A 17,208-nucleotide genomic window follows, 5' to 3' on the forward strand; every position below is an offset into this window, starting at 1 on the left:
TACTGCTATAAAACAGATAAACCACCTAGAGACTCAGACATCTGCCTACACACTAGCAGCATATGGGAAAAGGGCAAGGGCACAAACTTTCAAAGTCACGGTGTATTTACATTCCCAATGCAGGGGTGGGAGAATGGGGGAGGATCTGAGGACAAGAACTGGGGAGCAGGCAGGGCTGCAAAGGGGTCCCAGGGTGTGGTGGCAGCAGGGAGAAGCCCAACCAGTGACAGAAGGAAGAGGTGTGCCTATCTCTGGCATTGACAGAAGCCACTTTGATTTTGTCTGGTGGGTACCAAAAGCAATGTGAGTGTGTGTGTGTGTGTGTTGTGTGTGTGTGTGTATGTGTGTGTGTGCACGCGTGTGTGTGTGTGTCCTAAAATGTGGAATAGCAATGGGAGGAGGGTGTGAACCCAGTGTACTAAGGTGGGGGAGGGACTCTGGGCTTTCCAGATGGCCTTCTCTACGCAGGTGGCCAGCTTGTTCAGGTCCCCATCCTGATTGGAGCAAAAATGGCAATGAAAAGAGAGCAGATGGTGGACACAGAGTTCTGTCCCCAGTCAGGCTAGCCAAGGAAGAAGAGGTGCCAATCTAGTCCTGAGGAGACCCCACCATGCCTGTTCCCAGTCAGAGTGAGAAGGACAGCATCTCACACATGCTTCAGAGGACACTTCTTTGACCTCTCCCCCAAACTGTGGCCTCTCTGCCTAAATGGGTTGGCAAGGCAGCACCTGAAGATCCCTGATATGGGAGTGAACTGCCCCAAGCTGGGGCAAAGCAGCGTATGCCCAGGAAAGGGTGCAGCTGGGTTTTGGCAATAAAGAGGGTAGTGGGTGGTAAGGAGACTCAAAGCCACAGTGCCTGTCCTTTGCTCCAGTCATGTCTTCCATGGGCTGTGGAAAGAGGAAAGGGCCTCAGTCCCAGGGCCAGCAGGTCAGTGGCATGGTGTATTGGAGAGGTGTCTTGGCCCTGGACTCTCCTGTGCCTCTTGCCCTGGGCCCAGCTTGGCCTGCCTCACCTGGCTGGACCTCACTATTCCAGGGCTACTGCAGGGTTGATAGGAGAGGTGGCTCCTGAGCTGTCATTGCCTCCTGCTGCCTCCTTCTCTTTCTTGCCACTGTACTGGCCGATGAAGGAGCCATCCTCATTGAACTGGACATCCACACTGCCCCCATAATCGGCCAGGCTGTCATCACTGCCTAGGGGTTTGATGTCTCCATTGAGAGATGGCTGGCTGCTTCCAAAGGCCTTCTCTTCATTGTCACTGTAGAGATAGAGGGTGGGGTGTAAGTAGATGTGTTGCAGGACCCTGTCAGGAGACCCCATCAGGTAACCCACGTAGGTTCTTGCTCTCTCTTTTATTTGCCTGACCCCGCAAGAAATTCTGGAACCCATCTTGACATACTTCTGGGAGATTAGGCTGTATGCATGACGCCACAGGACCTGTGCCTACTCCTGGGCTTTCTCTTGTGATTAGAGGCAGCCAGGAGGGTGAGAGGCAGCAAGTAGGGTCTTAGCATGAAAAATGGCTTCTCCCCAAAAGGGTAAAAGTGGGGGGTCCCTTCCAATTCCTGGTATCTAACTGGACATCCCAAGTGTCCCACCTTACCTCTCCAGGGACCTGAAGTCACCCCGAAGCACAGAAAAGAGAAAGAGTTGGGTAAGAAGCAAAGGTCAAACAGAGCTGAGTCAACCCCTACTCCTTTCCCTGCTCACCTGTACTCGCCAAAGGTCTCGTCTTTCATGGGCCGGGCCTCAGAATCCACCTGAGTGTCCTCCTTGTCTTTCACTACAGACATACCAGAAGTCAACTTCTGCCCTCAGATTCTGGGTCCCTTTGTGCTGAGAGCCCCCAGCACTGTCTTGACAGCACATAGAAGCCTTCAAAGTGACCCACCCAACCCACGTGCATCCAGCTGCCACTAGCATAGGCCTCTGTGGCCCCAGGCTGGGAAGAAGGCAGCCTTGGCCTCTGTCCTGCCACTTCCAAACTTGGGCCCTTGGGGCAAGGTGGTTTTTCTCTGTCTTCAGCTGTAGCACCCTACCCAAACTTGTACATTTTCCAGAGTTACCTGAGTACTTGCCTCCCTTGCTGCGTTTGATGAAGCAGAGGATGAGCAGGATAAGGAGCAAGAGAATGATAGCACTGACAAAGGCGATGAACCAGCCTTCAGAGGCGAAGCTACCTGTAGTAGAAACTCGCACGGGGCCTGAAAGCACAGTATGAGAAGAAGACAAAGCCCAGACCCTGGGATGAGCTATGATGCCAAGGGGCACTCTACATTCCTAAGCCTGAGCAGCAGCCCCTGAGTTAGGGCCTGGTGCTCAGACTCACTTGAAGCTACAGGGGGCCCTCTGGGGCCAGAAGGTGCCACCTTAGCAGATAAGAAGGAGAGAGGGAAGAGAGCCCTCTGTAGATGGTGTAGGGAAAGACACACTAATCAAGGCAGACCCAATTATTGGGGAGGAAAAAGAGGGCACAATGGGTCATGGCTGCTAACGGCTGCATGCAACAAACCCTGCAGTGGTGCCCAAGGCTTCCTGGCAGAGGATGGTGGCCCCAGTGCCTCACCAGTGCCATTAGTCTTCACAGCCAGATGGTGCAGAACCACCTTTTCCTTCATCAGGTGGATCTCATACTTGGTGTCAGGTTGTAGGTCCCACTGTGTGTAGGAGCTTTGATTGTAGCTTACGTACTGAGGCTGAGGTTGGTGATCAGGGCTCACTTTCCCTTCTAAAAGTTCAGAAACAGTGGCAGAGGGACTTAGCAGAAAGATTGGGGACATCTTGGGATCAGGGGACAAAGCCTTGGTTCCCTGCCCCAGGGATATCTCTGTGCTCACCTGGCAAGGCTTTGAACCAGATGTGGAACCTGAAATTGCATTGGCCCTCTCGAGGGACCCAGGAGACCACACTGTAGTTTTCACCTGCTGTGGCAGAGATGTTGCCAAAATCTGGCTTGCCTGGAGAATGTAGGAGCAGAGGGAGACCACAAGACCCTTCAAAGGCCCATTCTCCTGAGCTTAGACTCCCACTCAACCCCCTCCCCAGGTTAAGCACAGGGAAAACCTCAAGACTAACATCCCCCAAAAGCTTGTTTCAGCTCACCAAACAGAGCCATGGTGCCTCCTTCACGCACAATGGCCTCACCAGGGCCCTGTTGGGTGGTGGCCTGAAGCTGGAAGCGATACTGCAGATCTGGGTTGAGGTTGGTGAGATTATGAGTCCGGAGCTCTGGGTCCGAAAGGTTGAAGAACAACTGCTCCTTGCTTTCCCCATCCACTGTGGAGAGAGACAAGGGGCTGGCTTTCTAGCTCAGGGGCGTTTCTTAGTCTCCCAGCCTCCACATCAAGCATGGTACACGTACAGGGGTGATAAGATAGCAGGTAACCAGTGAGTACTCCATTGTGGCTGAGTGGTGGCTGCCAGTGCAGTAGCAGGCTAGTATCCGACTGGCACTCTAGGTGTAATGCCTCAGGGTGGCCAGGCACTGTGGAAGCATACAAGGGTAGCAGGTCTTCACTTGAGTCCAAGGAGAAGGAGCAGGGGATATAGGCATAGGATGAGGTGTCAGACTCACCTCCCTCTGGAGTGCTGAAGGTCCATTCACTTGCAGGTCCCAAACCCCGCCCATTAAAGGCCTGCACCTCCACATGATAAGAGCTGTAAGGACGCAAGCCACTGAGGACGGCACTGGTGGTGTTGGCAGGTACAATCATGTGGCTTTTGTGGACATGCCTCTTGCTGTGCTTTCTCTGACTGCCTTTCCACCAGAATGTTACCTGTATACATAGCCAACGCACCTCATAAGAGCGGAAGTCATCCAACAGCACCTCCAATACATGATGCTCACCACTGTTGTCATAAACCATTTTCCCCCAACCAAAGAAATTCCAGGAGAGCTGCTCACAAATGACACCCTTAATCCTATCACAGCCCTCTTTACCTTTCCCCATATCCCAAGTCCTTACATTGTATCCCCTGAGGTGGCCCTTAACCTGGGCCAAGTCCACAGGCCTCCACCTGACCAGCACAGTGCTTGAGTTGAAGATTGTGATGTCTTCCAGCTCAGGGCTCGCCTGGGGGTCTGAAAACAGCCAGTTATTTGGAGAAGACACAGGCCCTCACCTGAGCCAAGCCAGACTCCTTCTCACAGGAAAGTAGGCTGCATGCTACACAAGGGACTATTCAGTGAGGAATGGGACTCTTCAGGAAGAAAGCAGAAACTTATATAGAGAAATCACACACAAAAACCTAAGTGGGTACTCAAAATTACTCTTTGGTTATGCTCCAGATTCAAGAAAACCCACAAGGCATGGGAACTTGCTCTGGTAACTAATTCTTAGCTGACATGCTGGGACTAAAGTGAGTTGGATTCTTTTATATATATTAGAATACTTGCATATACATATTGAGATATCTTGAGGATAGGTTCTAAGTCTCAATCCACAGGATTTCTCTCTGTAGTTAGGGCTGTCCTGAAACATACTATGTATCCCAGGACATCATCTAATTCTTGCCTCACCTTACCAAATTCTGGGATGACACATTTAATACACATATACAACATACACACACTATGGAGCCCAGGATGGCCCCAAATTCTATGTGTTTTGGACTTCCAGTCCTCCTGCCACTACCTCTATGCTGAGATTACAGATGTGTGCACCTCCATGCTTGCTTCATATGGTGCTAGGGATCCATTCACTCCAGCTTTCATGTATGCTTGGCAAGTACTCTACCAAATGAACTACATCCTAGCTTTATATATACCACACTATTTTTAGCAAGCCTGTGTTTTCACTGATCCAACACAAAAAGTCAAGTGTGGAATTTCCCACTTAGGGTGCCATATTTCAGCTCCAATCACAGAGTTGGTGTTTTCTGATAAGGGATGCTCAGCCTATATCAAATATTCCCTGGACCAGAGAGAGAACATGCTGTCAAAGAGTGCTGGTTCACTCAACTGGAATAGTGGCTGCTATTTCTGCAAATGGCAGAAATGCAGCAATTTGAGCTGTGCAAAATTTCCTAACATTGCAATAGCTAAGGGGATGATGGTAGGAATTGTACACTGAAGCACTGAGAGGTGGGGGCTGGCAATGGCAAATGGGGAGTGAAATACAGATGTGCATAGGCTAACATGCACCAGGATTCTGGCCACCAGCCTCCACACCCCCAAGTGTGGACCAGTCCCACTCTAGTACTCACAGTCTTCCCCCGAGTATCCAATGGTGACCTGGGGCTCAGGGCCCTTGCCCTGGTTGTTCACTGCTTGGACTTTGATCTCATAAGGCACAAAGGTGGAAGTGTTAGACACCACCAGGAAGGGGTCGCTCACGGTCTGTTCCTTCCAGGTTTCCTGCTTGCCCTGTGGGCGCCACTGCACACGGTACTGAACCTGGGGAGCATTCCAATCCATCCACCGGAGGGGCTAGAGGAGGCCAGCAGAAAAGAAACCCATTGGCCAAGAGCTCCCTCCCATCTTCTGTGTCTTGTCCCCCAGGCACTAGCTTCCTCTTTAGGATAGTCAAGGGACAGCAAAGAGCTGGGTCCTGCCTTCATGCTCATAATGTAAATCAGATTAGGGACCCTCACCTTCCATGTGATGACCATATTGTTGGTCTCATTCCCTTCCCCTCTCACATCCACAGGGTTCTTCTCTGGGGCTGGAAAGTAATGTGTTAACCTATCAGTGCTGCAGCAAGGACAAGGAACTCTGACTCATGAGGGCATGGACACAACACCTCTTCAGATCCTCCTCACAGAACCTGCAGCCCAGTGACTGGCAACCCATCCAGGTAATCTGGAAGAGGGTGCTACCTCGGCTTACCTGCCTCAGGTGTGACCACAGTCTCAGACACAGGACTGGGTTCCCCAGGGCCATATTTGTTGATGGCAGTGACCCGAAAGGTGTAGTGAACATAGGGGGACAGCTTAAGGGTAGTAGAGGTCTGATTTCCTGGCACCTTGCCCAGAGTGTACCATTTCTCAGGAGCCATTTCCTTGTCTTCAAATTCAATGTCATACTCTGCCAAGAAACAAACCCACAGTGGAGTAATGAGCATGTAGTATAGCTTAGTGAGGAGAGAAATAGGGAGGTAGATGCTGTGAAGGAACAGGAGTCCCCTGGAGAACAAGTTTGTGCGTCAGTGAGGCAGACCATCCTGTGGCTATGGTTCTAGAAGAGAGGAGGGTCCCAGGAAGAGGGAGAGCTGTCCGGGACAGTGCAGGGGATACCACACTCTGGTTTCTTACTCTCAATGGGAGAGTTGTGGTCTTCAGCAGGGCTCCAAGATAAGTGCACCTGGCTCTGCTTCAGCAGGTGGCGGTCAGATAGTTCCAGGTGAGACACAGGTCCAGGGCTCCCTGAGGGGCACAGAAGGTGGATTCTCATGGAGGGTAGATTCTCTGGCCCCCTCAAGAACCATCCACATGCTCCCACCCCCAACTCAGCAACAGAAGCCTGGCCATGGTGGGCCAGAGGGTAGGTACCCTTTGTACCTAACACTATATATTAGGACTTACCCACCACTAAGAGCTGTGCCCTGCTCTCTACCTCGTCCAGTTCAGTGCTGGCCACACAGCTGTAGTTGCCCTGGTCACTGTAGTCCAAGCTCTGGATGACCAGTTGCCCATCATCTATAAAATATCTGTGGAGGGGGGCATACATACCCCTTGGCTAGTGGCAGATGGACTACTCTTCCTGCCTTTCCTGGCCCTTTTCCTTGTCCCACCCTGTCCCACCATGCTCCCCCTCTGAGCAGGAGTGCCTTCTGCCTGGATGTGGCTAGGAGGTCCGACTCCATTTTTCTCACTCTGTTCCCTTCTATCTAGCCCAGTTTGGGGCTGGGGGCCCTCACTTGTCACTGTCCCCACGTTCCTGGAGGTCTCTCCCATCTCCACGCCAAGTGATGCTGGCCTGCAAAGAGGGGTCAAAAGAGGCCTGACACGTAAACGTCACCCTTGCACCTTTCTTCTCAATTGCATTCCTGGGCCCCTGTGTGATCTGGGTTGCTTCTGAGGGGAACAAAAGGGAGGGGAGGTCACTTTGACGTTCTCCACAGACTTTGACCTTACCTCCCAGGAGATCTAACAGTCATATGTGGGCATCATCTAACCTTTAACCTGCAGATTAGCCAAAATGGTCACATTGTTCTGGTCATTGGCAGCCTGGCAGAAATAGCGTCCAGTGTCATTGGCCTGGAGGTCTCTGATACCCAGGGTTCCATTGGCATAGGGGAAAAAACGTTCATCCTGAAGCACTGTGGTTCCTTCCTCATCCAGCCTAGAGCAAGCAGAGGGCCCGTCTTGAACTAACCAGCCTGGCCTCCCTGCCCTCCTGGGATCCTTATATGAGAAAATATCTTAGAAACCTCCATAGGATGGGCACTCACCACTGGACACTGGGAACAGGGGCTCCAAAGGCCTTGCACAGCAAGTAAGCAGTGCTGCCCTCAACTGCCATGTATGTCTGATTGTCTTTCGTTAGGATCCTGGTTGGCAGCTCTAGGAAAAGAATAGTCTCAGGAGACAGGGTAGGTCTAGAGGTCCCAAGTATGGGAGAAACCAGTGATTCCCCAGATGGCACACACAGACCCTTGGGAGCCATGCTCACTGCTTCCTCATTCTAGGTTGTTCCTTTCAGCTTTGGTTACATGGTCTCCTTATGCTTTCCTTACGCCAGCCACCTAGATTCTGTCAATTATTAGATGCTGAAAGAGCAATCCGTGTCTTGCCCAAAGCCTTCCCTACCCAACCCACATTTTCTCTGAGTCTCTGTGATAGAAGTCATCTGATTATCCTGGGTTACATCTTGTCCAGGATACACCTCTGTTCAGACATGATGACAAGACCCTGTTCATACTACAACTCTTACTTCCAACTATTGTGAGGATGGAGAAGAAATGTGGTGAAGGCCTTTTAGCAAGGAGCAAGGCAGCCTCAAGAAGCTATGTCCCCACCAGTTGCTAGCTGAGTAATTTTAGTGAAATGGAGAGACAGACTATGAGCTATGAGGCAAAGATAGGCAGGTGAGTGGGAGGTAAGAAGGGACAGAGGGAGAGAAGGCAACCAGCACTGCACTCACGGACAACATAGATGTAGGCATTGGCTAGCAGGAGCCCATGCTGGTTGCGGGCCTCACACTGGGTCACCATTGTGTCACTTGGTTGCAGGTTACTCAGAATCAGAGACCCCTGCTCAATCCGGTACTTCTGGTCCTTGTTCACCTCTGTGTGCAACAGGTAGGGCCCAAAGGCCCAGGTTAGAACATTGAGCTGTGCTGAGACCCCTCATCACCCTCCCCTTGATGTTTTCCTATACTTCCCACACCCAACCACTGCTGACGCCCTGCTTACTGTCCATAGACATTCCGTTGATACTCCAGGTGATCTCTGGCTGGGGCCTGCCCTGGACTTGGCAGTCTAGGCGGGCAGTTTCTCCAGGCCCATACAAATGACTCTGGGGCTTCTGAAGCCAGTATGGGGCAGCTGAGTGGAAGGAGACAGATGCCTGAGCCTGAAGCCTGCTCTGGTCCTAAGTGCAGGACCTGCCCTCTCCCGTGACAGTGAACATTGCAGGCCATCTGAAAGCCATTCTGAGGAGTCCATGGTAGGTAAGAAAAGGTGTACTAGGCCCATACCTTCCACAGTGACATAGTAGGCATGCCGTGCACTGCCCAGTGAGTTCTCAGCAAGGCAGGTATACTCGCCATCATCTTCCTCACCCACATTGAGTAGCTGTAGGGTCTTGTTGTGGTTTTGGTAGATAACACGGTGTGCTGGCATAGGGTCACTGGGGTGTAGCCACTTGATGGTGGGTGTAGGACTGCCCAGCATCATAGTGCCAAGAGAGACAAGAAGGAAGAGATGACAAAACCACCAAGGCCTAAGCCTAAGGAAGCCTCCCAGCCCCAGCCCTCCACCCTAGAAGTCCATACTCACAATCCCTCAGCGATGCACTCCAGGATCAATGGCTGCCCCTGCAAAGCTACCAGATGGCTGCTGGAGTTTGTGGGGAACAGTAGGCGTGGCTTCCGGTCAATCATGCTGTTGGCTAACAGGTGAAAGGGAATGAGTCAGCGGAGAACTCAGACATCCCAGTAGGACCCTAGGCTTTTGATTGCTCCTATGTTAAAAAGGAATGGCTGCAATATGGCTCAATGGTAAAAAGTTAACCTAACTTTCAAGAGGCCCTGGGTTCCAGAAAAAAAAACATGTCCATGGGTGTGGTGTCCATACCTGTAATATCAGCATCCACTCATGAATTTGAGGCAAAAGAATCATGAGTTCAAGGCCAGCCTGAGCTATAGAGTGGAACTATTTTTTAAGGTATGTCTTAGCAGCATGTGATAACACATGACTGCAATCCCAGCACCTGGGAATAGGAAGCAGGAAGATTTACATGAGTTTGAGGCCATTCTGAACTACATAGCAATTTCTGGGCCAGCCAAGGGTTCAGAATAAGACTCTGTTTCAAAAAAAAAAAACCAAAACAAACAAAAAACATGTCCATCTCTGCCTTCACCACTTAGGAAGGGGGTCTCAGTGCATGCTGCCTTTGAGGATGTGTGACCCTTTTCTTGGGGGTTAGTCTGGAAATCAAGAAAAGAATGGGATAGGGTTGTCAAAGGTTCTGGAACTTACTGGGCTTGACCCGGAGGTCAATAGGTTCTTTCTGAATGATGGTCCGGGTCCCAGGGAAGTGAGCATTGCAGATGTAGTCTGAGTGATTGTCTGAGGTGAGCACATTGGCAAAATACAGGTCTCCATTCTGGCCCATGGACACCCGCTCATCTTGTTTGATGTGCAAAATCTCTGTAGAAGAAAAGATAAGGAGATAGAGGTGAGAGTCTGTCTGAGAAGACCTCTCAGTCCCCAACCCCCATGTCCCAGGCAGCAGCTCCTTCTGGCACCCACTGCTGTTCATCCAGTAGATCCTAAGTGGGGCTGCACTGGGTGGAGGGTTGCAAGGCAGAACTACTGACTCCCCTTCTTCCACTTCCACAGGTTTTACAGTCTCCTTCGGCCACTTGGGGGCACCTAGAAAGGACAGAGGCTGGCACTGTCATCCTGATCAAAACAGTTGAAGATAGGAAGGAGGAGGGAGAACTGTCTTGCTGATTCACAAGGGTGTGAAAGGGCCAGGTGGAAGTTCCCATATAAGGAGGCAAAATTTCTGGGAGCCTCTGAAGCTCACAGTGGAGATGGGGACCCCATGGTGAAGAGATGGTGAGCAGGAGGCCAAGTGGCCAAGAAGGGTTAATCCACAACCATTCTCAGCTCTCTCACTCACCCCGAGGAAAGGACAAGAACGGTAGGGGGAGGCTGAGGTGCAGCAGTGGGGGAGGGGAGCTGTGAAGGGATGTGAGAGTCACAGACCCTTCCATCATCTTGACACGGGAAACCATGGCAACGGTTCCCAAGGTAACTAAAGGAGCAGGGAAGGGAGGGGAAAGTGCTCAGGAAGCAGAAAGCTCAGCGAGGATGGAATGTAGAGGGAAAACCCCAGGGAAAGGGTGACACAGATACAGTCAGCGCCCTACAGCAGGAACTAGGAACTAGAGGGATGGAGAAGGCAAATTAGAGATGCAGAGACCAAGGTGGGAAAGCCAAGGGAAGATGAGTGACACAGATGGACAGTAGTAGAAAGAGAACCCAGGCAAAAACAACAGCCACAAAGCCCAAGCTAAGGACCCACTCAGACAGAGACAGGTGGATGGACAGAAAAACAAACTAGACCCTGAGGCAGTCACCCACCTATTCAACCAATCCACAGCCCCCAGTTCACCAGCATCAATCACAATGAGAAAGACTGAGAGAAGGAAGGGGCAATGAGGGGACCAGAAGTTCAGCGGAGAGAGGGTGGGACGATGGAGTGAACTAATAGAGAAGGTGCAATGGGGACAGATGGGATGGGATGAGGGCTGTCACCAGCTGAGATAACTGGCCCCCACCCAGCCCCGGGAATCTAAGGGACTTCCTCTCAGGTAAGCTCTCCCTGGCCCTACAGTGCCTCATACCCTCAGCCACAAGCTGGATCTCGTGAGACATGGCAGTTCCTAGGTTATTGCTAGCATAGCAGCGATAAATGCCCTGAAACCTCTGGGCAAAGCTGTTGTTGCCTTCAATGGTGAATGAGCCAGAATAGGGTGCCTCATGCACCACCACACCCACTTCTTCCTTGGGTTTGAAATGGATGCCATCTTTTGTCCAGCGGAACCTGTAGGCAAAGCACGGATGTGAGGTCCTGGCAACCAAAACATGCTGAAGGTTCATGGAAACTAGGGATCCCCAGGGGGTGGGTCCAGAGTGGGCAAGTACTCAGGGCTATAACATAGATCTCAGGCTTCTAGACTTGGAAGTTAGGGAAGCCTGTGGGCTAGAGGCTGAGGTCAGCAACAGAGAGGGTGAGGGCCACTTACTCCACTTGAGGTCTGCCTCTGGCCTCACATTTAAGGCTTATGTCATCTGTTGGGAAGACAACCAGGCGCCGTGGAGACTGTTCTGTGATGACAGGTGGCTCCATCACTGGAAACAAAATAAGAAAAATGGGAAATTTTATGTCTGGTTGGTACCATGGCCTCAACCCCTGTGCTATCCTCCATGGCCAGTGAGGATATGGGAATATGGAAAAGCCAAGAGATTCAAGGAGTTATTGAGGGACAGACAAAAGACAGCAAAAGAAGTTAGACGAAGACCCAGGTGGTGGTGGCGCATGCCTTTAATCCCAGCACTCAGGAGGCAGATATCTGAGTTCAAGACCAGCCTAGTCTACAGAGCAAGTTCCAGAACAGACTCCAAAGCTACACAGAGAAACCCTGTCTCCAAAAAAAAAAAGAAAAAAGAAAAAGAAAAAGAAAAAAAGAGAAGTTAGAGAAAGGAGAGAGAAGAGAATGAGAGACAGAGAGAGACAGAGAAACAAAGACAGAAAGAGACACAGAGACAGACAGAATAGTGTATGACCATATCATTCCAAATGCATCTGCTCTCAGAAGCTAAGTAGCTCTGGTTAGTACTTGAATGAGAGAGACAGAAAGAACAAAAAGAGAAACAAAAAAGAAAGAAAGAAAGAAAAAAAAAAAAACAGAAAGCAAGGACAATTCCAGTCTGACTGTAGTGATGCACACTTTTAATCCCAGCACACAGGAGGCAGAAGCAGGTAGATCTCTGTGAGTTCAAAGCCAGCCTGGTCTACAGAGACAGTTCCAGGACAGCCAGTGCTACACAGAGAAAACCTGTCTTTATCCCCCCCCACACACAATCACACATACACACACACACAATAACACACACACAACACACACACAATCACACACACACAATAACACACACACAATCACACAATCACACACACACAATCACACACACACACAATCACACACACACTCACACCACACACACACACACAATAACACACACACACACACACAAAAAAAAAATCCCAAATGGAAGAGCAATTCTTAGTGGGAAGGCACCACAGAGAGTGCAATAGACCGAAGCAGTGTGAGACATAGACAGAGCAGAGATGCTAACTAAACTCAGGTGAGCAAAGAAACCAAGAGGAGCCTCTGGATTGACTTAAGGGACAAGGGATCTGAGCCAGAAAAAGCCCCCAAACACATCCACTTACAACACTAGAGGTGTGCTGGCTCAACCCAAGGCCCCTCCACCCTCTGTTTCTGGTCTTCAAGTACACACTCCCATTCGTCCAACTTACCATGGTGTCCTTTATCTGAGAATCCAGACAGCAAGGGAGAGAAGGGAGAGAAATGCTGAGAGCAGTCCCAATAGGGCCTGGTGGCAGGAGAATCAAGCTGGAGCAGACTCCCATGGAGAAGAGAAGTAGACGGGTTATCGTGGTGGTAATAAGGGGGCACATGCACATGCTGGGCTGAGCAATGACAGGTCAAACTCAGTAAGCACTGGACAGAATTTCTGGATGGCACAATGTCCAAGAAGAGACCCAGGGTTTGTAGGTCCAGAAATACAAAAGTTTTGCCTTTAGTGAAGAGTGTTCAGTTGGTGGCACACATCTTTAATCCCAGCCCTTGGGAGGCAGAGGTATGCGGATCTCTGTGAGTTCATGGCCACCCTGGTCCACAAATAGAGTTCCAGAACAGCCAGGACACAGAGAATATTATGTCTCGAAAAACCAACCAACCAACCAAACAAACAAACAAAAGAGTGCTGTTATAGTTCCTGGCAAGGTTGGATAATGGCCACAGAACTAACCTCTTCTCCCAAGATGCCTTGGAAGCTTTGGAGGCAGACAGCCTGGCAGCTAGCACCCCTCCCCTACTCCAGCCCACATCCCTCCTAATCCAATTAGTGAAGCTCAGTGTTTTCAATTAGAGAGGCCTTCAGAGCCTGGCGCCCTCCTCCTCAAGCCCTCCCCAAAGCCCTGCCAGAATCTGAATCTCCATAGCCCACAGGACCTGTGCCAGCCCTTTCTTGCCTTCCTTCCTTCCAGGAGGCCACCAAGCTCCCTTGGGCAGAGGAGGTGCACCAACCCCAGAACTCAACTGAACAGAAGAGGGGTGGAGGGAGGGAAGAGGAGGGAACAGGCTCTGAAAGCTTTGTCTCTGCAAAAGACTTCAGCTTCAGCATAGGCCCCCAGAAGAGAAAAGGGGACTCCCTAGGAACACCACAGAGGTCTGTGAGCTGCAGAGGAGCTAATTTGAGAGCAAGAGAGTGACAGCAGTGACAGGATGAGGGAAACCAAGTAAGTGGAAGAAACAAGAACAGAAACAAAGGGGCCTGAAGAGGCTGGGGAAGGAGCAAGCCTCAATACAGAGGTAGGACAGCTGCCTGCTGTGTCATATCAGAGTACACAGGCTGGCCATTGCTGTGATTTCAGGCCTAATTATCTATCCTCACTGACACCTTTTTCTAAATTCTTCCTGCCCCCAGTACGAGTCACACCCAAGCAAGATGGACTAGTCCATCTGGCAGCAGAACAGGTTGATACCCAGCATAAGGCTTTGGCATTTCAGATTAGAGGCAAACCTTGAAAAACAAGTGAAAGGCAGAGAGGGAAGACGGACCACTACTTGTTTGTGAATGTATAAAAGTTGGGGTCTGGCACAAGTATGGATGTCCTGGAATGTTCATGTCCAGTGTCTGCTGATGTATGTGTGTATGCCTGGGCCTTAAGAGAGCACACATTCAGACTTGTCTGTATGTGCTTACATCTTAGTGCACAGTGTTGTGTACATAGCTCCCATGTCTGTGTAGATGACTGCTCCTCTATTTCTATAGATAACTGTTCCTTTAAGTGTAAATCTTCACCTGTGTATGTTTCTGTTGTGTCCCCTTCCATTCACATCTATGTGCCTAGTTGGATCAAGTGTCTGGTTCATATTTCCAAACACACTTGTAAGCCCCTAAGCAACTCTGATGGATAAAGAATGGGTGTAGGGACCTGTGGTTAAATGCCTAAGGGAGGAGCCTCGATCTCTGTGCCACCAATCTCTCTTTACCTTCTTCAAAGCTCACCTCTCTTGGCTCTATCACATTCTTAGCACTGTCTTCCACACCTCTGCTCTGGAGCTTGTCTTTCTTTATGTCCAGACTCAGAGACAAAGTTGACAAAGCAGACAGGAATTAAAGCCTGGCAACTCAATATGCATAAACACCATCATATTTGGTACTTTTTAAAAATGTTTTTTTCCTACAGGAAAACTCTTACTAAAACTTGGGAGGAAATCCCATTACAGTAAAAATATTCCTCATAAGCAAACATATTCTACTCATCCATATATCCAACCCACTACAATGAAATATTATAGGCAAATACCTCCACATTTTCACAAACTTGACCTTTAAATAAGTTTGAGTGACTCACAAATGTACTCAAATAGGAAATTAAAATCATATCCAGCAACAGTCATCTAGTCAGTCAAAATATTCACATTATACAAACACACTACCCAACTCAAAAGCTTAGTCCCACTCTACAATTATAGTCTACAATAGCCACACACTTACCTGTAATGTCTCCTAAGCATCACAGACACACATTTCAGCCATTCCCCATTGCCTCCAAATAATTACACACCAAAAACAATGCAGAAGGCAGTTAAGACCTGGTGTTTTCAAGGTGTCTTTTCCTGTCTCTAAGAGATAAGGTTAACCAGGGCCCAAGATGGGAAAGAGCTGAGATCTTAGGATTGCCCATTCTCCTGGCTGCCACATTCCTGGGGTGTGTTCGGAGGGAATGGAAACAGAAAAGAGAGTGGGCTAGAAAGGGGGTGTGCATGCTAGAGAGCAAGGTTAAGGTCCCAGGAAGTATTTTGCACTGTCTGCTGTCCGTGGTGCTGGAAGCATGCATGTCCCTGTCCACGGTTCTGACATGCCCCACACTTTGTTCCTGGTCCTTCTAAATGTAAAGTGTCCTGGGTACCTCTTGCCCACCCAGTACTAAAGAAGGAATGAGGATTAAAAATGGAGAGAGAGTGAAGAAGATAAAGAAGGGGCACAGCAGTGGTAGGAGATGCTAAAACCCCCTCCAGCTACTCACATTCGTCAGGAATCTGTATGAGCAGGCAGGGGCTGCAGAAGAGGAGAGGCCACAGGTACCGAAGAGCCACGCCCATCTTCCTGGCAGGGCAGCAGCTAGGTGTGGCACAGCTTGCCAGACTCCACTCACCCCCCCTTCCAGAGGGAAAGGGGCTAGAGGTTGGATTACAGCGGTAGCTGATGACAACGTGGTGGGCAACACTGAAAGAAGGGACGAGGGAAGGTGGAGGGAGAAAGGGGAAGGGAGTGGATGTAACCGGCCATTAGTGACTAACATCTTGGCCCCACCCTCAGTCCTGCCCCCAGCTGGTAATTTTCTTCCACCTTTCTTCCTCTCCCCTCTTTACACAAACAATTCCACCTTGGAAGGAGAAACCTGTAAGAGAACACCTTGGTTGGAACTCCAGATTCCCTTTCATTCCTTTTTCTTGGTCTGTGCTTTCCTGCCAGTGGCTTCCCCAGCACCAACTTGTTGCCCCAATTAACCCCCCTATGGTTACCATCAGCCATGTGTGCCTTAATATACCTGTAAACAGATGTTCAAGGACATGTGTGTGGATGCAGATCTGCATGTGGGGAATATTTATGTGACCATGCATGTGCATGCACAAGTATATGTTGTTGGTTTGTGTCAGGAGGAATCAGTATGGATCTACTAGCTTTTGTGTGTCTGAAAGTGCCTATGGAGGATGAATCCCTATGACTCTGACATGTGTGTAAAGAACTTTGTTTGTAGTTTCATTGTTATCTTTCAAAGAGATGACTAAGCTGGGCTGTGGTGGTGCATGCCTTTAATGCCAGCATTCAGGAGGAAGAGGCAGGAGGATCTCAAGGCCAGCTTTGTCTACAAATGGAGTTCCAGGACAGCCAGGGCTATTATACAGAGAAACCTTGTCTCAAAAAACCAAGCAAGCAAGCAAACAAAATAATAAAGTCAAGTCCTCGTGCTACAAAATATTGTAAAGGATGATGTACATACACTACATGCCTATTTATACCATTCTATACAAAACAAGAGCTAACTGACCCCTGAGAGCTGTTTGTACCTACAAGCTGGAGGCTCGGGGAACAGGATAGGAAAAGAGGAAGTGGACCCAAAATAGCTGTATTTCATAGAACAGGCTCAAGAAAAGGAAGAGAGAATGAGGAATGAAGCCACAAGTCACAAATCAATTTCAACCCAGGGGGTGATCTGAGACTAGCACTCAGCTTGTAGCTTTGCCCTCCAAAGCTGGTAAGGGTGGCAAAGCACCAGAGTGTGTTAACATGGCTGGCCTGGAGGAAGTGGAAAATGAATAATCAGTCCAAACCTGCAAGAGCTGGGGCCCAGAATGGAATAGAACGGTGGTTTTGTTTTATCAACACCTCCCCCAACAAAACCAGTGTTAGCAGGGCCAGGCAGCCCCAGGCAGCCTTAGTCTGGACTTCAAGGCCTGTAGGAAGCAGTAGGAGACTCAGATCAGAGAACAAGGGATCAAACAACAGCCTTGGGAGCTATAAGCCCTAGTCTGAGGCATGTGGGTGTGTGGGGGGGGGGAGCTTGGGGAATGGAGCAAGGGAAACTCAAAGAAGACTGTCCTGTCTGTGAGGATGCTTTGATGCTCAGTGTATTGAACTGGTAATTTCTACCAAGCCATTTCTTCATTTTTCTTCCAAACCTACAATCCCAGAATGGGGCTTGGTACACGTG

The 17,208-nt window shown here is 49.7% G+C and overlaps 1 protein-coding gene across 5 annotated transcripts; it reads right to left on the reverse strand.

Annotated features, from left to right (window-relative positions):
* Nucleotides 1-351: 351 nt before the first annotated feature.
* Nucleotides 352-15,670, reverse strand: L1cam (L1 cell adhesion molecule). Of its 5 annotated transcripts, XM_051178315.1 has the most exons (27): nucleotides 15,520-15,670; nucleotides 11,423-11,528; nucleotides 11,021-11,220; nucleotides 9,918-10,040; nucleotides 9,645-9,815; nucleotides 8,943-9,054; nucleotides 8,642-8,826; nucleotides 8,358-8,489; nucleotides 8,087-8,230; nucleotides 7,395-7,506; nucleotides 7,119-7,285; nucleotides 6,861-7,017; nucleotides 6,526-6,650; nucleotides 6,256-6,366; nucleotides 5,831-6,028; nucleotides 5,596-5,666; nucleotides 5,209-5,431; nucleotides 3,969-4,084; nucleotides 3,578-3,779; nucleotides 3,365-3,487; nucleotides 3,106-3,279; nucleotides 2,841-2,960; nucleotides 2,570-2,731; nucleotides 2,070-2,207; nucleotides 1,714-1,786; nucleotides 1,016-1,261; nucleotides 352-890 (listed from the first exon to the last, which is right to left on the reverse strand). In XM_051178315.1, the coding sequence occupies exons 1-26, from the start codon at nucleotides 15,593-15,595 to the stop codon at nucleotides 1,030-1,032; spliced, it is 3,753 nt and encodes a 1,250-aa protein (XP_051034272.1). In that variant the 5' UTR covers nucleotides 15,596-15,670; the 3' UTR covers nucleotides 352-890; nucleotides 1,016-1,029. The 5 variants fall into 5 exon arrangements, 4 of the variants coding, with proteins under 4 accessions (XP_051034272.1, XP_051034274.1, XP_051034271.1 ...); XM_051178317.1 differs by lacking the exon at nucleotides 352-890 and having other exon boundaries at nucleotides 907-1,261; nucleotides 2,082-2,207; XM_051178314.1 differs by lacking the exon at nucleotides 352-890 and having other exon boundaries at nucleotides 907-1,261.
* Nucleotides 15,671-17,208: the final 1,538 nt, after the last annotated feature.

This window comes from Phodopus roborovskii, unplaced genomic scaffold (assembly GCF_943737965.1).
Source record: "Phodopus roborovskii unplaced genomic scaffold, PHOROB, whole genome shotgun sequence".
Lineage (NCBI taxonomy): Eukaryota > Metazoa > Chordata > Mammalia > Rodentia > Cricetidae > Phodopus > Phodopus roborovskii.